This window comes from Haemaphysalis longicornis, unplaced genomic scaffold (assembly GCF_048455015.1).
Source record: "Haemaphysalis longicornis isolate Haplotype H1 unplaced genomic scaffold, Haemaphysalis longicornis Haplotype H1 scaffold_10, whole genome shotgun sequence".
NCBI classification, from domain to species: Eukaryota; Metazoa; Arthropoda; class Arachnida; order Ixodida; family Ixodidae; genus Haemaphysalis; species Haemaphysalis longicornis.
This window is the reverse complement of record NW_027526204.1, coordinates 121,625,229-121,645,132: the sequence shown is the minus strand read 5'-3', so window position 1 is coordinate 121,645,132 and position 19,904 is coordinate 121,625,229. Positions and strand designations below refer to the sequence as shown.

General features: G+C 47.8%; 1 protein-coding gene across 1 annotated transcript in view; it reads left to right on the top strand.

Moving 5' to 3' along the window:
• Positions 1–19,904, top strand: part of LOC144159193 (P-selectin-like) — a 177,602-nt gene that overhangs the window by 117,148 nt on the left and 40,550 nt on the right. The window contains exon 2 of the mRNA XM_077690523.1: positions 17,198–17,315. Coding sequence (XP_077546649.1) covers positions 17,198–17,315 — 118 coding nt within the window. The remainder of the gene's footprint in view (positions 1–17,197; positions 17,316–19,904) is intronic.

The following is a 19,904-nucleotide window of genomic DNA, read 5'->3' as shown; positions in this document are numbered from 1 at the left end:
TGCTTGAGCATGCTTGTATCGTTTATTGAGCGTGCTTGTATGTATTGACCCGTTCGCAGGTTCCTAGCACGCAAGCACGGATGCACGCACACAACTTCCTATTGTGGGGGCTTTCGAAACTTGCTATCTTTTGCTTTTATTTTATCCAATCCCGTGGGAAAATGACGGAGCGGCTGCCAAAAACCGGGTGATATTTGGACAAGATCGTGTCAAAAAATTAAGAAAGAAAATTCAGCAATCAAGACCGTTTCCTTGTGGAGCGTCCTAAACAGCCTCGATCTGGACTTAATTAACGAACGGATGTTTGTGTCATCTGTATGGCACTCCGCATCGATGCTTCGGCTCAGCGATGGTTACGACTTGATACGTATAAATGTGATTGATTTATTATGGGGTCTAACGTGCCGAAACTACATAGGTTATGAGGCGTGCCGTAGGGAAGGGCTCCGGATTGATTTTTACCACCTGGGGATCCTTAAAGTGCGCCAAAATCTGGAACACACGGGCGTTTTTGCTTTTCGCCTCTCTTAGAAAAGCGGCTGCCGCGGCCGGAAATTGAACCCGCGTCCTTTGACTCAACAGCAGAACGCCTTAGCTACTGAGCCACCACGGCGGGCTACTGAGCCACCACATCCAGCTTGGCACAGTGTGCCAAGCTGGATGTGGTGCTTTTCCTACCTGATCGTGCCTTTTTCGTTGCCTGGCATTAGCAGTCGAGAAACGCCTAGTAGTGCATGTAACGTCTGGTGGACGAGACGCCTGCGGGGAGATTATGAACGCCGCAGCATCAAAAGACGGTCAACCTCAAACAACGACGTAGAGTAGCAGAGATCGCTTCAAATATTACATACGACCACCTAAGTAATGAACCGGTAGTAATAAAATTGTTATTCACAAGAATTTGCGTACGCCGTCATCGCTAGACAGAATAACAAAACATCGGTAAGGCTTCGAGGGGCCTAAGTGCTTACCAGGCTAATTGGTGCATTCGATAATGATGGGCGTCACTGGCCCGACCTGAAAAATTCAAATTTCGCGGAGGGCCGCAAATTGCAGCAGAGCAGAGCGGGGCAATCGAGTTCTGACGTCGGTGCACCAGCCTGCATAATCTCATTGCAACAGGCCGTTATAACGAGGCTGAAAACAAACAATAGATCCGGCGTTTGCTCCACGCTTGGAATCATTAAGAGTACAGCATTGCTGTAGGGCCCGTGTGGTGCACTGTTATGGATATAACCTCGTGAGTAAGGGCCCGGAGGGGGCTGGCCTGTGTAAACCGGGATTTGAAAAGGCGTTCCCATGTCGAGGCCATATAATGTACAGACTGTGCGCGCCGCCATAAAGCGATCTCTCTAATTAGGCCTCCAGCTATCCAGAATGGGGGTACGTCGCGCTTTCCACCCGAAGCCCAGGGCGTCGTTAGCCGCGTTGCCAAAACAGTGGGCTTCACAGCAGGAAGCTATGGCGTGTGCGCCGTTAGCTGCTGCTTCGCTGTGTCGGGACGGACGCCAACCCCGTCGGCACAGGCGACGCCGTTATGAAAGCGAGCGCAAAATGCCCGGGGCCGGGCGCAAGTTGACGGCGGAAGTTGCCGGGAAAGAATAGGAGCGATAGATAGCGATCAGCGCGGAGACGACGTGGTCGAGTGTCTTTGTGGAAAGACCGAGGCCAAGAAGAAACGGTGGGTGGCGGAAGGGGCCCCTGAAGGTAGCCCAGTCCGCGAGAAATGGCCCAAGCAGCCGCCTTTTTTGTGTGCAGTAAGCCAGGAAAAGAGCAAGCGAGCGAAGAGTGAGACGAAAAAGCCGATTGTTGGTGATGCTGAAAATCAACCTCTTGCTTTTCAACCATGCCCTCGTTCGAAAGGGACTTTTGAACAAAATTGTGTGTGTGGAGAGTGGAGAGAGAGAGAGAGAGAGAGAGAGAGAGAGAGAGAGAGAGAGAGAGAGAGAGAGAGAGAGAGAGAGAGAGAGAGAGAGAGAGTCAGGGATACAAATATTTATTTAGTGAAGAGGTTACTCAACCAAAAACGGAGCTGGATTTGGGAACGCAAGCATCCCTCACTAGTACAAGACTTCGCACGCCCTGTGTAATATTTTGCCGTCAAGCCTTCCTCACCGGAAAGTACTTCTTACCACAGTTTAAATATAAAGATTGACGCTTCTTTTTGAGGCAATTAAATTGCTCTCCTATACCACGCTCATCTGTGGAAAACGTATTTACGGCATATGAAGATCCTAACTATGCAGTATGCACTAAGCATTGCCGTCGTTTTCAAATGGATAACCTATGACAGACACTCTGCCAGATAACGGAAGGGTTCTACGGGCGATTATCTGCTTTCAGGTGCACTGAAGGTTCTCGCGTGATAATGTCACGAGTACGGAACCCACTTGGAAGCGTGGGTAGCCATTACACTGACGAAACCAAACGCGTGCAAATGTTTAGTGGCTACGCAAACGACGACGTAGCGATGTTTTCGTGAATGTGAGTTTTTCCACTGCAAGAAATAACCACTGTATGTCTCTATTATTTACGCTTTCTGCTGTATCTTAGAGCACTGAACGCGTGATGCCAAGGGCATAAATGTTCGGCAAATAGGATATCAGAATAGCTGCACATCAGTATAGAAAATACATTTGTTTTTTTCCGTCTGACGGTCGTCCAATGCGCACATTGTCGAGAGATATGCAACAAAGCATATGGGCAAGAGCATGCATTTCTTGCAGATACGCATCCCCAACAAAACACCAGCACAAGCCGTAGAAAGAGTCCCCACAAACGGACGTCAAGAACACTTTGGAGGTGCAGTTTAGGTGCTTCCGTTTTGTTATTTGAAATGCCGGTTAGGTTCCCCAATGCAAGGCCGTGGGTTAGCCCCAGACGAGTTTAAATAGGCTTTGCACGCATTTGCCTTTGCAATGTTTTCGAAGTGGACGAGTAGCCCTTTTTGATGGAACAAATCCTCGCGTGGTGATCTGAATACCAGGGGGGTGGTAAAGGGTTTTCATATGACAAGACCAACAGTACAGCTCGCATGACGGCCTTATGTGGCAATTATGTTACTTTTTTCGGCTTCTTGCGAAAATTTGTGTTTCTTCTCCAATGCCTCGAAAAAAGGTGAATTTTTTCATAGAATGGCGTGGGAAAGGGGAAGCTCACTGTGTTTGTAGTTGGTCCCTAGCGATTCCGGCCGTCATTTCCAGGGGAACAAATTGCCGGGTGCCTGCTTGTCAGCTGCAAGTATCATTGAGAGCATAGTCCTCTGCCTGCCATGCAATGTAACACGCTCTCCTCTACCCTCTCTCACCTTTCAGGCTCTTCGTCTCCCCTCTCGCTCTTCCCATGCTTAATGCAATGACAATACCATTCAATTTTCCCGCGCTCGCATTCTTCATGCAGCTTCTGGTGGGATAGCACACAGCTTAGGTTTTCATGTGCTATGGCACAAACCATTACAACCCGCTTTTTAAATTAAACGAACCTTGCTTCGGTGCGCTGTCCACTGATAGCTTCCCGCCAACACGCCTGAGCTTTTTAAAAGCAGAGCTGTTTAATCTTGAGCTTGGTTCTTTGGCGTTAACAAAAACAAATGCCATAAAAAAATGCCGGCTCAAGGCGCCTGGTACGATCTTCGCGCAGTGGCTTTAGCAAAAAAAAAAAAAAAAAGAGCGCACGCGAGTGTGCGCCTTGGGAGGAGCACCCGGCGTGATCCAGGTTTGCGCGCGGGCTCGCCCCACGTCAGGAGCTCCCACCTTCGCCGTCGTCATCTTCGGCATGGCGCACCTGTGGAGCGCGGGTCGCTGGAGGGCTTCCCACGTTGAGTCGGAGGCCGTTGTATTTCCCACATGACGTGTTTGGTCGGTTGAGCTTGAGAATTTCGGGGTGAGGCTGTTGAGGCGGGGAAGCCCTGAGTGGGTCTGAGGGACGTGACGTAAGCGGGCTTGACTCGATAGGCGGAGACGACGTCTTGGCCGCCGTTAATGTCGGGGGTGGTAGTCTTGGGTTGCGCTGGCTCTACGAGGAACGTGCATACATTTGCCCTTTTTGCTCCGTGCCTCCTGGAATCCGTAGTCAGTGTGTGGAGAAGCCAGGTAGGCCCACAGCTTTGCTGCTTCTCCAGCCTTGCAACACCAGTGCAAGGTGTGCAAACTTTTCTTTTGGCGCCGGATAAAGTCAACACGTACGACCGATACCAAAGGCTTTAGTAGTTCGGTACGGTTTGGCTTATATGTCGTTGTCGTGGGAAGCGTCTTTCAGGTTTTGGCCTGCTAGCTGAATCGAGTGACAGGGAGACAGACAAACCAACTTGTCGCGTTTGAAGAGCTCAAGAAGGGCTGTCGCCTATAAATAAAAATGCATTGTTTTCACCCGCCACGAATCCGCGTCGATTGACACTGAGCTCCCAAACGAAGCCCTGTCAGCTCACCGGAAGTCGCGTCGGTTCTTCCAAAGCCGACTCGAACAGTGAGGACAGTATACAATGGTCAGCTTAAATTAAACCCGTGTCGGTTTAATCTCGGTTTAATCGGTTAACACAAATTATAACCCGCCTACAAACATCTTCTGCTTGTGCTTGACGATTGGACAGGGAAGTAGGCAGGGAGAGTTCCACAAATCTTTAAATCAGGTTAGTTTATTTTGAACCGGTTTTTTCCATAGTACAGTTTTCTTTTAGTACGCGTTGCGTTGTGGCGCGAGGCGTTGGAAAACGAGTGTCCCGGTGTTTCAGTACAGTGAAAACATGAGACGATGACAGAACACGCCGATAGCTCGAGCTCCTAAGGGGTTTCACCCCGAAACCAAGGACGACGTTTATCCTTCCTACTTGTCTGCCTCTTCTTCAACTCTACACAAAAACTTAACAAGCAACTTAAATGTAGCCTCCAAGCCTTGATGTCGGATACCATCGCTTCACCGAGGAAGCGATCTTTTCTCCCTTCCGCCCCCTACACAAACAAGAAGGAGAGAAACCTAAAGCTGGCCTTCGAAGCAAGCCATGGTATGGTACGACAGCCTCACTCAAGAAGAGCGCCTTTTACGCCGGGTTGTCGAAAGAGAAAGCGACGCGACGGATGGACTGGCGTGGACCTTGTTGCCTAATTGCGGGTCGTCGGTTTCCACACGGCGGACGCCGCCGCCCCTCGCACTCTCACAAGGACCCACAATGGCTAACACAGGCAGGAGAAGAAGCGTCGTCGGCCTCGTGCTGTTCTGCCGGCCCCGTCGTCGTGTCTTCTTGCCTTCTTCCTGCCGCGTGTGTCGAGATACGCGGACTCCATGCCTTTCTCCTATCACTCCTTTCTTCTCTACGAGAGGCCACAATAGCAGCGGCGTTTGTGACACAACGCGCACACACACCAACAGCGGGAGGGCTCCGCAGCGTGGTTCTTCTTTAAAGCGCCTAGCGGTGGCGGCGCTTTTGTGTTGTACGCTTGCACTATGCGCGGAGAGAGGCTACATCGCTTGAGCAATGCCTTTAGTCCCAAGCGTTATGCAGTGCTTTTGACTCCACGCAGCCCTGTGAACGTTCCAAGCGGCGACCGGTGTTGCAGTTGGGCTCTGACCGGAGCTTTATTCCCCTTTTGCTGAAGCCGGCCCTTCAAATGAGCCCTGGATTCTGGGTTCCTCGCATTTACAGTCGCCGAGCGCCAGGGTGAAGTTTCTTTTGTTGCAAAAATACGTACTTGTTAAAGTCAGTGGGAACTCGGTGAGAAATCATTTTGGGATAATGCAATACTGGCTGGTGTTTGCTTGGGCATACTTTACGCGTGGGCTAAAGTATGGCTTGATCGACTGTTTACCTGTATTCTCAGTTGGCTTCTTTTCTGGAGGAAGTCGCTAAAACCTTGCCCTGTCGTTCATGTGTAGCCGCCTTCCATGTCTTCCTCACGGAATACAGAATCCAACGCGAAGCAGTGAAGGGCTGGACGTCCTTTTTCCCCAATCCATACGGTCGGGAAAGCTTAGCGATACTCAATCGGCGTTAGCAGCTTCCTTGGCAATGAGGCGACATATTATCTAATAAAGGATCAGCTCACTTCGCGGCAAATGTCGTGTAAAGGTGATAGACTTCTGCCGCCCTGCCTCGTATTACCCTCTCTCACCCTCCCCTTCCTCCCGCCTTGCTGTTCGCTTACCGTGTTCGTCTTCTCCTAATAGATGCAGTGGAGTTTTGCTGAACTTGATTCAATTTTCCCGCGTTCGCACAGCTTGTGCGCCATCTTTAGGAACCTTTTCTTTCGTTGTTCTTCGAACACCTCGAGGAGATATTTCTTTAGTATTGACTTTTATTCCGCCTGTCATTCACGTTGGTTTTTACCACATTTTTAGTTGCTTTTGTAACAACCAATTTCCCGTCCGTCTATTAATTAAAAGGGCCTGAGGGCTGTCAGTTATGTACTTAGTTATGTCAGTTATGTAATTATACAGTCAGTTATGTACTTATGTTTTGCCTCAAATATGCCTAAGCTCTTTTTTGTGAGCACTGTTGATATGTATGATGCGTGCCACGTATTTCAGTAGTTCGAAAGGGCCTTGCCTACATATGCTTCTTGGCCACGAATTTTTTTGAACTTTTGACCGGGTGGCAGGCAGGCAAGCAGGCAGGCAAGCAGGCAGGCAGGCAGGCAGGCGGGCAGACAGACAGACAGACAGACAGACAGACAGACAGACAGACAGACAGACAGACAGACAGACAGACAGACAGACAGACAGACAGACAGACAGACAGACAGACAGACAGGCAGAGAGGCAGGCAGACAGACAGACACACAGACAAGAATTTTACGCCAGATACCTCTGGAAAAATTATTGCCTTTAAAAGTGGACGCAGCAAATGTAATAATTACACTCAAAATATGCGCTGAGAGGGGCGTAGGACATCGAATATTCTGAAGAGCCACATCAAACTGCTTCGGTGTTACATTTTGCGTACAACGCGCAGTAAATTTTCTTTCCAGTATTCGGTGAACTCCAATTTTCTAACCCAGGCTGATTCGTATCGATACCTCGGAGTAGTGATATCAAGCAATCTAACATGGTGCGAGCACATACAGCAACTAACCGCCACCTCGGCTAAATCACTTGGCTATATCAAAAGATCTCTAACCTTCTGTCCCCCTCCCACCCCCCCCCCCCAAATTCAAAACTGGCTTACGAAACTTTTACGTGTAGTACACTTGAATATGGGTCAGCTATTTGGAGCCCCCACCAAAATTACGTGATCGATTCACTTGAATCAATTCAGAATCATGCCGCAAGATTTATTTCCTCACAGTTCAACCCACGCTCAAGTATCACCAATGTTAAACTATCTGTTCACCTTCCCTCCCTCGAAATCCGCCGACAAGTTACTCAGCTATGCCGCTTACACAAAATATATTAGAATTTCTCTTCACGCAGTACAGTCCTTCTCCCTCCTGCCCGTTCATCGAGTGGCCTGTTTAACTCGTTAAGTTTGCAGTGCCTACATGGGTCAAATAAAGCTTTAACAAATCCTTTTTACCTGCAGCCGTAGAAGATCGGAATACCCCACCCTAAACCATAGTCAACGAACGTTACCGCTCAGTGTTAAAGCAGTTAATCCCAAATCATTTCAGTTGAATCTTTATTTTCATTGCTACAGTGCCTTTATGTATATATGTATATATATTTGCTGTGTTGCTGCCATTTCATTATGAATCTGCCTCACTTCTACGCCTGTACCATCGACCATCGCCTTCTGTGGAATTTTTATACTTGCTCCCTCCTCATGTAATACACCGCAAGGGGGCCTTAAGGGTATAATAAATGATGGTGATGAAGAAGATGGCTAGCAGCCGGCGCAGAGTAAAATATGTCCTTTGCCGCAGAACCCTTCCATGCAAAACTGCCAGACTTAAGTTTCCTACTCGTGCTGCTCGAAGCCACTGTGATTTGGAACGTTTCAGTTCGGGTCTACTACGTGCGTGTGGCACACCAGTTTATTTTTCTCCCCAGAACCTCTCGGCTGAAGCCCGGCGTACCCAGCACCCGTCCCCGTCGCCTTGCGCAACCGGAACGCCTCCGATTAGGCGCGGAAGTGCACGCACAGAGTTTTTTGCAGCGGAAGACGCGAGTGTTGTCGCCGGCCGTAATGTGTCCGTTCCGTTTGCAAGCGTCCGCGAAAGGAACGGGATCCCGGAGAGTGCGTTAACCTTGGCGCTTCTTGGTGCGACCGCGACGAATGGAGCTGAGAGCGGGAAGCCCTGAGGTTATCCCCGTGTTTGAGGGCCCGGGTGAACGAAGGAGGAAGTGCGATGGTCGGTGCGCAACTCTTTGTTGACTGAAAAGTGGCGCTAAACATGAAACGAAGGTAAATACAAGAGAAGGTCCCCCTGACACAACATGCTCGCGTGGGAAAACATTTCGAGCATTGTAGCGTAAGCTACACTGGCCGAAGTTGAGCAGTTTCGCGTGGACCTTGGAGGGCCGTGCTGCGCAAGCGCGAAGAGAATTGGATTGGATTGGATTTGAATTGGATTGGATAGGATTGAATTGGATTGTATTGGATTGGAATGGGAATCCAATCCGATTGGAGTACGGGTGTGTAGAGAAATGGGTCTGCACATTCGCCGGTCTGCACATTCCAGAGGAGTGACGTCATGGCCGCGGCAGGCGCACTGGCTCCGGCGGGTGCCCAGCTGTGCGCCTCCGTTGCGCAGTAGCCATGTCTGACAGCTTGGCGAAGTAGCCAAGCCGGAACCGCTTGGTAGCCGTTTCGCGTGGCTCCTGGAGAGCCGTGCTGCGCATGCGCGAGGAGCAGTGACTGGGCTGGACTGGACTGGACTGGATTGGATTGGATTGGATTGGATTAGACTGGACTGGACTGGACTGTACTGGACTGGATTGAACTAGATTGGATTGGAAGTCGTTTTAGCAGCAGTAAACATGATAATCAGCTAATCCTAGACAACGAGGAAACCTAGGAAGAGCCAGCTGAACCTTATAGCTCACGCTACGTATATCCTGGCACGGCCTAGCTAAGCCACTGCTAATTTTGCTTATAAGGGGTCTTTGGTGCACGGTGCACTCAAGGCACGAAAAAAAATCACGCATCTCCACGAAGTGAGTCATGACGAGTGGGCGAACCACTGGGGATCGTTCTTACCGTAAATCACCCATGGAATTTCCCACTGGCGCATGTAAATGAGTGACAATGCGTGTGTACACTATGCCCAATTCCAATCCAATCCGATACAATTCAACTTAATCCAATCCAATCTAATCCATCCAAATTCAATGCAATACAATCCAATTCAATCCAATCCAATGCTCCTCACGCATGCGCAACACTGTGGTCACGGTCGCCAAGGGACAAGCCACCGACAAAGAGAGGTCCTAAGGTGCTTCGCCCCATGTGTTGCGTAGAGATCGGTGCTCGAGGTGCACGGTGGGTACGTTGCAAGGTGTCAAACACATGGAAAGTACTAGAGCACGTGTCGAATCATGCGATGGGTCAACTTACACACATTGCAGTGTAATAGGGAGGTGTGGAAGGCGGCAACAACAGTTTCTCAACCCTACAAGCACTTCATGGGCAATGACCATCTATCTCCCTCCTTCCAGCGGAAAGTGCTGTCCGCTTTATTTCATTGCCTGCATGACATCAGTGAGCTGATCAGTGACACATCAGCTGATACTATTTATGAGTGGATATCATGACCCCGTGAGAACATCTAGACTCTTTACGTGCCCGCTAAAACCTACATGCTAACTTCTTTTGTATTTTTTTCCCTTTACCTCACACTTTCTTTCACCTGTGCCGCAATAGTTCCTATAGTGTATTCCCTCCTTCTGATCCCCGGAGAGTAGCATTTAGGCAGCAAAAAAACGACAGACCTATCTGCTTTCCTGTGATAAGGAGACTTCTCTCTCTCACACACATTTGTACCCTTCCAACTTGCACGGAAGGCCCTGCGTGAGCGCAAACCCGCTTCTCGGGTCAGCTGTATTCCACATTCAGTCCTAATGCTCTCTCGTCTGTATCACAGAAGCTTTGCGGCCTTTGACTGGTCAGTAAAAGTGACGAGTCCAAGAAATGAAAGTAACCAAACCATGTCGAGGTAGCGTAGTCGAAAATTGTAAAGGTAAGGGAGGCGACGTTTCCAGAACGAGCGTCGTGCCAGGCAGACCAAGGGTAAGGAGTACGGTCGTCTGGCCAGCAACGCGAACAACGGATGCTTGACAAATACCGCAAAATAAGTTATGTAATTGCGCGGTTAAGAATACTTGCTGCCGAAACGAGATGGTGGTGGAAGAAATAGATAAGGTATGGAGTAATAAACAGTCGGATCTCGATAATTCGAAGTCGCTTAATTGGAAGTTGCGGTTAATTGGAAGTGACATGCAACCCAATGGAAGACATCATCCAGTAATTCGAAGCTACGACCAATTATACTGATTACTTGAAAGTATCAGAAAAAAAAAGCATAGAGGTGACGGTCATTTATCGATAAAATTCAAAGTTTTTAAGCGCCCAAACGCCGCTGTGCTGTGCACTATGTCGGCGCCATCTCAGCTAATGCAGCGCACAGTCGATAAAGTGGCACGTCAGTTGAGAATCACTCCAACGTACGTATGTCTCTGTTTCACGTCCTCTGCCTTCTTTGTTGCGCATAGCGCTGTGCGAGCAATTTGCGAGTTGGTCACTTCATGCTTTGATTTTAGCGATGTCTCAACTATCATGGCAACGCTTGCCGTACGCTCGAATTGGCGATGACAGTCGACATTCTGAACGTAATCAACAAGGGAGACGTGCTGCAGTCTAATAACAATCCTGTTCGTGTGCTTTTTGTTTAATTGGAAGTTATGTTGATGCGAAGTATTTTGCGGTCCCCGTGTGCTTCGTATTAACGGGAGTCAACTGTACCAGTGTGCAGCGTCTTCAAGAAAAAAGATGACGGTGGACAGACAAATAACCGATGGGGAAATGTTCTCTCGTCCAGTCATTGCAATACCGCTTTCGAGTTTTATGTTTATCAAGCCAAGATGGCAGTAGCGGGAACAGGAGGAGTGCGACGAAAGGCGAAATGTATTATTACCGACGGAAACTAAGATAAATGCCACCGTTAAAGTGTCAGGCGGAGTAGACAGAGGCGTTCAAAATGACAGGCTTCACAATTCAGCGATAGCTCGTAATACTTGCGTGTGACCCTTGGCGTAGCTGCTTGGTGGCGCTAGTTGAACACGGTCTCTTTGGTTTATTGTTATTGAACAGTCCTGTTGTCTACCAAGTTCGAACAAAGCGACAAAAGAGAACGAAAAACGGGAGTCCTAAGAAAAGCAGGATGCGAAGTTGGAATCGTTGGCGTTTATGAATGTCGCCTCCAATTTTGCTGCAGAAATAAAGGGATTTTGATGGCGTTTTCTACAGAAGTGCAATGCAGGCTAGACAGCAACCACGGCAAAATTCAAAGAAGGAGAGCTCAGGGTATCCGTTCACGCTTCCACCAGGCTATGAGTTTCTTTCTCAAGGAAACGAATGTAAAATATTACCCGTTTGTTCTGCGTAAAGGACTTTTATTCTCTCGAGGGGCGGCAGCACTCTGTCCCATCCATCTCCGAAGCGTCGTCCGCCTTACCCGGAAATTCAGTGTGGCTTCTTTTGTTTTCTAAGCAGCGAGACATTATAATGCTTGTGCGGGCACCGGACGTCTGTCTGCGCTGACCACGGCAAAGCGCCATTTGGGTCGCTTGGAAAAGGGAGCAAATACCCAGCAGTCAGGGCTCGAGAGAAAAAACGCCAGAAACATGAATAAACGTCTTTGTCTTCGGACAACTAGGTGACCGGCTTCTCTCCCCATCCTTCATTTTTCTCCTTTTTGAGTTGTATTCTTCTCTTCCTCAGAAAGGGAGTAGCGCGTTGTGATGTAAATTATCTGAATTAAGTAGAGACATTGCGTTATGCTCGGTTTTCTTCGGCTAGCGGTCATCCTTTATTTCTTCATTTGAATATTTATTTGGCACGTACGACTGGCCTTACGAAGGCTTTAGCAGGAAAGTGTACAATAATAAAAGGGCAAGAATAGGCGTGATCATCCACGCATGGTTGAAGGAATTACAAAAGGCTTTGGTTCCAGTTTAATAGGAAGCTTATTGATACGACACGTACAGCTACATGTACAGTGCAACTTCTTCGTCAAAAGGTAACACAATATATATATATATATATATATATATAAACATACTTTGTTCAGACGTAGTAACTAAGTTAGGGTTAGAGAACCTAGACAGAGCAGATTAAAGAAACGTAAATCAACTTCTTCTGGTCACATATTCAATTCTGTGATGTCTTTCGGAACATATGAATAACTGAAGGAGTCGGTGTGAAATCTATGCTTTAAAAATTATTTATCGGGTTTTGTGGTGGATTTGTCAGTTGTGGTGTCTATGAACGTCGAATAAAAAACAAATAGCTGATTGATTATCGTTCAACTGATTTGCGTTCAGGAAGCTGATTGCGTTGTTTTTGCGTGTCCATAACGAGTACAGGAGTGGGTGGAGGTCGATGGGAGAGGTCTTCGTCCTGCAGTGGACCTAAATAATTTGTTGATGATATTTATTATCATCAGGCAGTACGAAGAGTCTCAGTTTCCATGCACAATAGAATGATATCGGGAACTCGAAGTGTAGTTAGCTAGGTGCTCGCTGTCGGAAAAGATGGCCGCATTTTGATCACCGTCCGTAGCGGGAGCGAAACGTTCGCTTCCGGTTGCTAATGGATAAACGAGACGGTGCGGTGCTTTGGAGCCTGCGACGATATGTCCTAGTGGAATGCGAACAATCCTCAAGCGTGTGACCTGAAGGTGACACGCTGGCTTGCAATTACGCTCGGGTTGAAATTACGGACCCACTCAAGGATTATTCCAGGTGGCTGAGAAAACTTCTGTTACACTCACCGGTCAAGGCAAGGAAGTTTTGATTAAACAGAGGAGGTCACATACAGCGGACGGATGCCTCCGTGAAACTTCCGCCAGAGGGGTTCGGCTAACTACGGTTGCAACTTAAAGAACCCTGTTGGAAAACAATATTTATTGAATCCCTTGTCATTTGGACCTCCGCACATTACACGTGTTCCGTGCAGCGGACGCGCACGTGAAGATGCTACTCCATTGCCTGTGCTCCATCAATTGAAAGCCTGTTTTGTTATCACGCGTAAATGAATTGCTGGGAGGACCGTTTCTCGGCCGGTCATCAGCGGAATGATATCAAGGTATGAAGGCCCTATGACGCTTTAATACGTGCATAAGATTCCATGTATTCCTGTGCTCTAGACAGAAGCCCTTGGTGGTCAGCATTACTACTACGCACAGGGGCCTTAGTTGACTACATTTTTTCAGGAGGTAGTATAGGCGGCCATGTATGAGTATACGAAGGCCCTGAGTCTTTTTTATGAATACCTCTATGAGACCCATGTGCCGCTATGAAGCGTCATACTGGGAGTTCTTTCTTAAAGTCGGCTTCACGACATCGCAATGTGCCGATATGGCATTTGCAGTTGATTAGAGAGGAGGCGTGCTAGGGATAGACGGAGAAAACATGGTCCAGCCGTAAGGCAGGAAAAGGCAGATGCCGCTAGCGTTGTCAGGGTACTTTATGAGTTTTTTTTGTTTTGCTTCGACGGCGGAGCGCATTTCCTGTGAAGTCAACTTACTGCCATTAAGGAGCAGATGTGTTTGGAGAGAACAGTGTTTGCCTACTTTGCCTCACTACGTCCCTCACCAGGCGTCGCCCTCGTGAAATGTTGACGGCGTATCACATTTATACTGTTATCACATGGAGACGACTAAATAAGCCTTTTTGCAAAACAGCGCTGTTTAGTTCAAAATCTAAGAAAAAATTATTGCCCCTAACCAGGAGGAAAATAAATATAAAACATTTTTTAGTCTTTGTCTAATAAAGACAGCGCAGCTGGAACGCGCACAAAAGAAGAGGACTGGACACACACGAGTGCTAGGTGTGTCCAGTTCTTTTTTTTGTCCGTGTGCCAGCCGCCCTGTTTTCCCCTGGTCATGTTCCAACTAACACGCGCAAATAGCCACTTTGGTGCTTTATAATTCTCTACATCTAAATTGATTTTGGCGTTTTGAGCGGAATTTTTTCTCCGAAGTGAAATTTCCAAAGTGAAATTTAACGCCCGAGAACTGGGAACAAGTTATTGGCTTGAAACTGAATATTTTTTAAAATGTAAAAAACAAACAAACAAATAGTTCGCGCATCTGAGCAGACACTGGAAAGCTACGTTTTTTGTCCGTGTGCCAGCCGCCCTGTTTTCCCCTGGTCATGTTCAACTAACACGCGCAAATAGCCACTTTGGTGCTTTATAATTCTCTACATGTAAATTGATTTTGGCGTTTTGAGCGGAATTTTTTCTCCGAAGTGAAATTTCCAAAGTGAAATTTACCGCCCGAGAACTGGGAACAAGTTATTGGCTTGAAACGGAATATTTTTTTAAAATGTAAAAAACAAACAAACAAATAGTTCGCGCATCTGAGCAGACACTGGAAAGCTACGTTCGGCAGCGATACGTCACGCTACAGAGACTACGGCACGCCAGAAGCAGCGCCACTTCTCTGCTTTTGCGGAAGCCAGCCAGTGTCGCCTGAGCTCACAGACCGGGAGGTCGTTGTGGGGCAGGAAAACGCACAAAGGAGGGCGGTACTGCACTAAAAAAGCAACAAATCGCGATGAGACACACTCGACAAGATGGATGAGTACAGGTAGGCAGAAAGTAACTACAATAATAACAACAACAAAGCCGCCGGAAGGGCGAAGAGCGAGTTTTTGAAGGGGTGCGCCTACCTATTATTTTGTGCGTTTTTATTTGCTGTTTTCGTTAGTCCGTTTTCTTTTGTGTCGTTAGGGAGTGCAGCAACGAGCGGTAAAAAGGCTCTTGAGAGGAAACTTGACGGAGATGAATTGCCTGGCGTCAGTGCAGGTGGAACAAACTTATGGAACAGTAATGAGATACGTATATTCATTACGCCGACCGAGAGCTGGATGGGCTTGACGGGCCTCATACGCCACCGTCTTCCCTTTGAAAATGCCGTGGCATGGCAGTCTACCGTGGGGGTCTGTATGGAGTCTAATAATTAGAGCTTGCTGGGCCGTATTGTGCAGCAGAGGAGTCTACACCAGATAACAAGCAATTCTGAATTGAGTATGTCTGGCACTCCGAAAGTTTGTTAGTGCTGTTGCTGTAATGAAATGCCAAGAGCTACAATGTCCATGCCCGAAGAGACAGCATGCAACTGGCCGCGTAACCCTAGCTGCGCTGCTAATCCCGTCGAATAGCTGTGGGTTTTTCCCAACCCTGCTATCTCCTGTCTCCCCATTCCACCCATCACGCTCTTCCCATCCCATCTGTGCGAAGTTGTGCGAACGTAGAGTTAGCAAGATGGGGCAACGAGAGAGAGAGTGAGACCATATTGCCTTAGCTCACTTAGTGCATCCTTCTACAGCGGAGGCCGGGTGACAGAGAGTTCATTCGAGTGGCAGGCAGACAGAAAAAATTCTCACGGTCGGGTAGTTTCAGAAAGACTATCATTATTAGTATGAAATTGTTCCACACTGACTATATTAGCTTGAGTCGGACCTCCGCTTCCTGAAAGCTAGCCAATTTGGCCTCCTTTGCCTCCAGTGCAGGTTTTTTGGTAAATGTTCCCGTTCAGCTTTCGGTGCTTTCCAGTCGATCTTTCGTCGTTCAACACCAGATCTTCTGAGGCTGACGGAGGTGGGAGGGAAAGGTATTCTAGTTTCGTGTCGCTAGGTGCTCCGGTCTTCAAGCGTTGTCGTAGCTGGGGATTTTACTGCAACCAGGGTACGAGGGCGAGGATTACACGGCGGAAATTTTCAGCCGGTGGCCGCACCCATTGTTAAAAAACACCCTTGAGAGTTGAGTGGAAAGTGCAGGGCACCCAAGTGTCGCCTCCTGCCTCGCTCGTAGAGTAGGCAGGCGAAGCGCGGGTACCCGAGTGGGCGGGTAGCCGAGTGGTACCCGCCCGAGTGGTACCCACCCGAGTGGTACCCGAGCGCGGGTACCCGAGTGGGCAGCGGGATGACGAAAGCGAGCACCGGTGGTTCCCTAGAATCCGCAGGATATGACACATGTGGGGTGACAGAAGTGTGTTTGTAGCCATCGAATGAGAGTGGCTTTCACCCTCGTGACGTCACCCGGTCGAGCAAAACACAGGACAGCGGGGGAGGCAGTTCGGTCTAGGGGATTCCACTTGCGCAGATGTTGCAGCGTTGCTTCGATCACATCAGTTTTGTTTTCTGCAAAGGTTAGAATACAAACGGACCAAACTGCTTGGTTTCGGAGACAGCTTCTATCGTAGCTCTTTGTAAAGCGTGCATTATGTTTTCTGAACAGTGCTCGTCTAGTGCAATCACACGTCTTATATTTGGCGGGGAGAATGGTCTAATTCCTTGTTGATGCCCATTGAAGTTGACCGGACCAGTTGGTAGGTTGAAGCACACCTTTTTAGTTCACGAATTGTTATGACAATAAAAAACAACAGATAAGAAGGGGTCGAAAGAACGCAAGTGGACGCACAAGGCGCGGAGGTCCGTCTCCTTTGTTTTTTTTTTGCCAATGCCTTTTGCCCAATTGTTGACGGTCGCAACGCACCAGCTGTCACAAGTTTGTAGCTTTCGATATGTTATTTTCCGACTTGATGGCTACAAGAGGTGAAAGGGTGCTTAGAATCTGCACAGTCTGTAGCAGCGCGTGACTCCAGAGACGTGGAAATTATTCGTTGCTAGCTTTCAAGGGCTTACAAAAATTTTCTCTAAGATACAAGGAAACAGCCCGGAGACCACTGATGGCTTTTCAGGTCATCGACTGCTTCTTGGTTAATTCGAGTTTGTGTGTTTGTTTCGAATGATATTTCCTTAGAATTGCGAAGCTGTAAGACGGTGATAAAATACCTCTCGCCATCTTGTTTTGTTGCGGCATGCATTACAGGGGTATTATCGTCGTGGAACGTTTGTTTTGCTACCAGTTGTTTGTTACAATAATATCAGCTGTCCCACATTTCTTAGAAATGTTCACCGGTGGATGAAATGAGATCCGACACTGCGGAGAGTCATGCTTGCTTTGCCTGCTTGACCAGAACGCATACTGATTGACTGATTGTTAAAATGGCGTTTAACATATTCTGCGTATCTTCCTTTACAGCGGTGTCATGTCCGCCCCCCGCCGTGCCACTGTACTCGACAGTGAGCTTCAGCAACAATGACCGGACGGCGGGCACTGTGGCCACATACGCGTGCGATCCAGGTTACGAGCTCTTCGGGTAAGTCTTAGTGCTGTACACTTGCCTTTAACCACCCTAGGTTTCCAGTGGCTAAGGTTTTGTGCTGCTGAGCACAAGGACGGGGGTTTGATCCCAGCCACAGTGGCGCCTTTTCTGATAGAGGCGAAAAGCAAAAACGCTTCTGTGTCAAGATTTCGGCGCACGTTGAGAATGCCCAGGTGGTTATGATTAACCCGGAACCCTCCCCTAGAGCGCGCCTGATAGCCCAGGTGTGTATGTGGGGACTCTAAACACCCGAATTATGAATTTGTGAAATTTGATGTTTTTTTTTAAGGTTGAGTCTGCACGACGTTTCACAGAGGTTCAATATCTCTTGAATTCACAATCTCTTTTCTTTGATTTGTATTAAATTTGAATGTTTGTATTGGTTGTTCACGAATACTTCTTATGACGGAGCGCGTTGGCGAACTTGGATAATTCAGAGCTCCATTTTGTTTAGACGGCCAATAACTTAGCCTGCTTACTTTAGCTAATACACCATTGTACGCCGCGGTAAGCAATATTAACCTTGCTTTACTTTCTTTTCTGAACTTAATTGTGCTTTATTTGGCAAAAACATAAGCAGTATCGTTTGTCATGATGTAAGGACAGGGTCGAGGAACTACTTATCAGCTGCCACATTCTTGTCTAAGCAAGCCTCGGCATTCAAATTGCCCGGAGATCTCTGTAAGACGGAATGGACAAAACACGAAATATAAAGACTGTGAGGCAATCTTCCTCCTGAAGAGATCACCCACTAGTACAGAAACGGAGCACGAGAAAGTTGTGTTATGCTAACTTGTCAAGTATTTGCTCTGATTTCGACCTTAGCCGGAACACCATCTCAGAGGGCATATCGGATACAAAAAAATGAGTTGGGCTGACTTCGCGACCTGCATACGTGCGTGTACGTACGGGGCAGTTTCACTGGAGCATACTACACACCACATTCTGTACTGAAATAATGAGGTATTAGCTGGATGCGAGACTGCTTGTTGTTGAAATACTTGAGCACTATCAGACGAAATAGCGCCAATCCAGGACTTCTGGGTTTTTTTTCGTATACAAGCACCATTCGTTACTTTTGTCAAATTTCTGTCGTCAATGTTGAAACGACTGTCGTTTCATGCTTCATAAGGACCTGGCCAGCTGCTCACAATAAAGCCCTGTGCATGACCTTAAAATTATTCTACGTTGCTCCGCGAGAGAGAAAAGCACACACCTTGCTGCATTTCTGTCAGGCATTTGTCAGATGTAAAGAGCACGATTGCGTAGGTAGTGGACGTAAACACTTCTGCACAGTCCTCGGTTGCACAAGCAGGATTGGTTACCCGTCGACCGACAGGCAGTCATTGCTACATTGTATAAGAGTATTACCCTGTCAAATGCACTGTGTAAGCAGTTGCCTCTCCTGGGAGCCCACCGCGTCTATAATTCACTTTCCTTATAAGGGGAAACGCGGGGTGCATATACAAGTACTTGTATGCATGGCATACGTCACATAGACTTTTTTCGATTGAAACACTATGGTCGGAGCTCTAGCTGGTCTGGGCAACATTAATCACATGCCCGAGAGGCTTCGCCGTAGCAGAAGTGACTACTTCAAAGTTTAATTACAAGAGAGATTGGGATTTGCGCTGCGGGGGTGGGTTCCTCGCAACGGTGGTTGCGTGGGAGTTCAATTCAGGCAGGCGGACACACCAAGGACATTCTCCAAATCACGTCTCTCACTATGCCGCTGGTTTGAAGGCTCTCAGCATTGAGGGATTCTCACTGTTAAACTTCGGAAATTACTCTAACGCAAAGCTGGCGTGAATAAAGATTTTCCCGAATCGTTAGGCGTTTACGCAAATATCGATTGCAGTTTTGAGCCGTGTGGGCTGATGAGACATGATTACGCAGGCGTATACACGCCTAATCTGTACATTAAAAAATTTTTGACGTATATGACGAGATTAGTAGCCACTTGAAACGTTTAGGGGTCCAATAAAAGAACGCGTCGCATCTGGTAGGCGTCGATGCGGGATTCAACAGAGGAGACGCGCACAATGCAGGCTGAGAAGTAGAACTGTATAAATGCAACGAATGTTTAAGTTTGGGTACATCGAAATCCTTACTTGTTGAAGCACGAAAATTGACAGAAAATAATAACTACTTGTCAGAGCGTCTCACAGGTTTGTCACATCCGTGCACGCTTGCGTAAGGTGATAACGTAAATTTTGATGGTGTGCGGCTAACATCGCATGTCCTACGAGAAGAAACCAAAGCGGTGCGAGGTTTTAGCGCGTCTGCATAAATTTGTATTGATTGTGGAGCAGCATGCGGCAGCAAGAAGTGTACATTTTTCCTAGGTGTCTTAAATGCAAGTTAGCCGCTTGTTGCTTTTTTTTCAAGGTGCATGTGGACTTTCGTAAGGCTCTTTGAGCGTTTGCGGAGGCAAACGCTCAAGCGGTATTTCTATTTATTACCTAAGAAATTAACGGGGAAAGCAACATTGTGTCCCTTTTCTGGAGAGGCGCTGTTCACACGGTTCAAAAAGTCGTAGCGATTATCGATTGGGTTTGTCATTCTACTCTTCTGGTCGCTCCT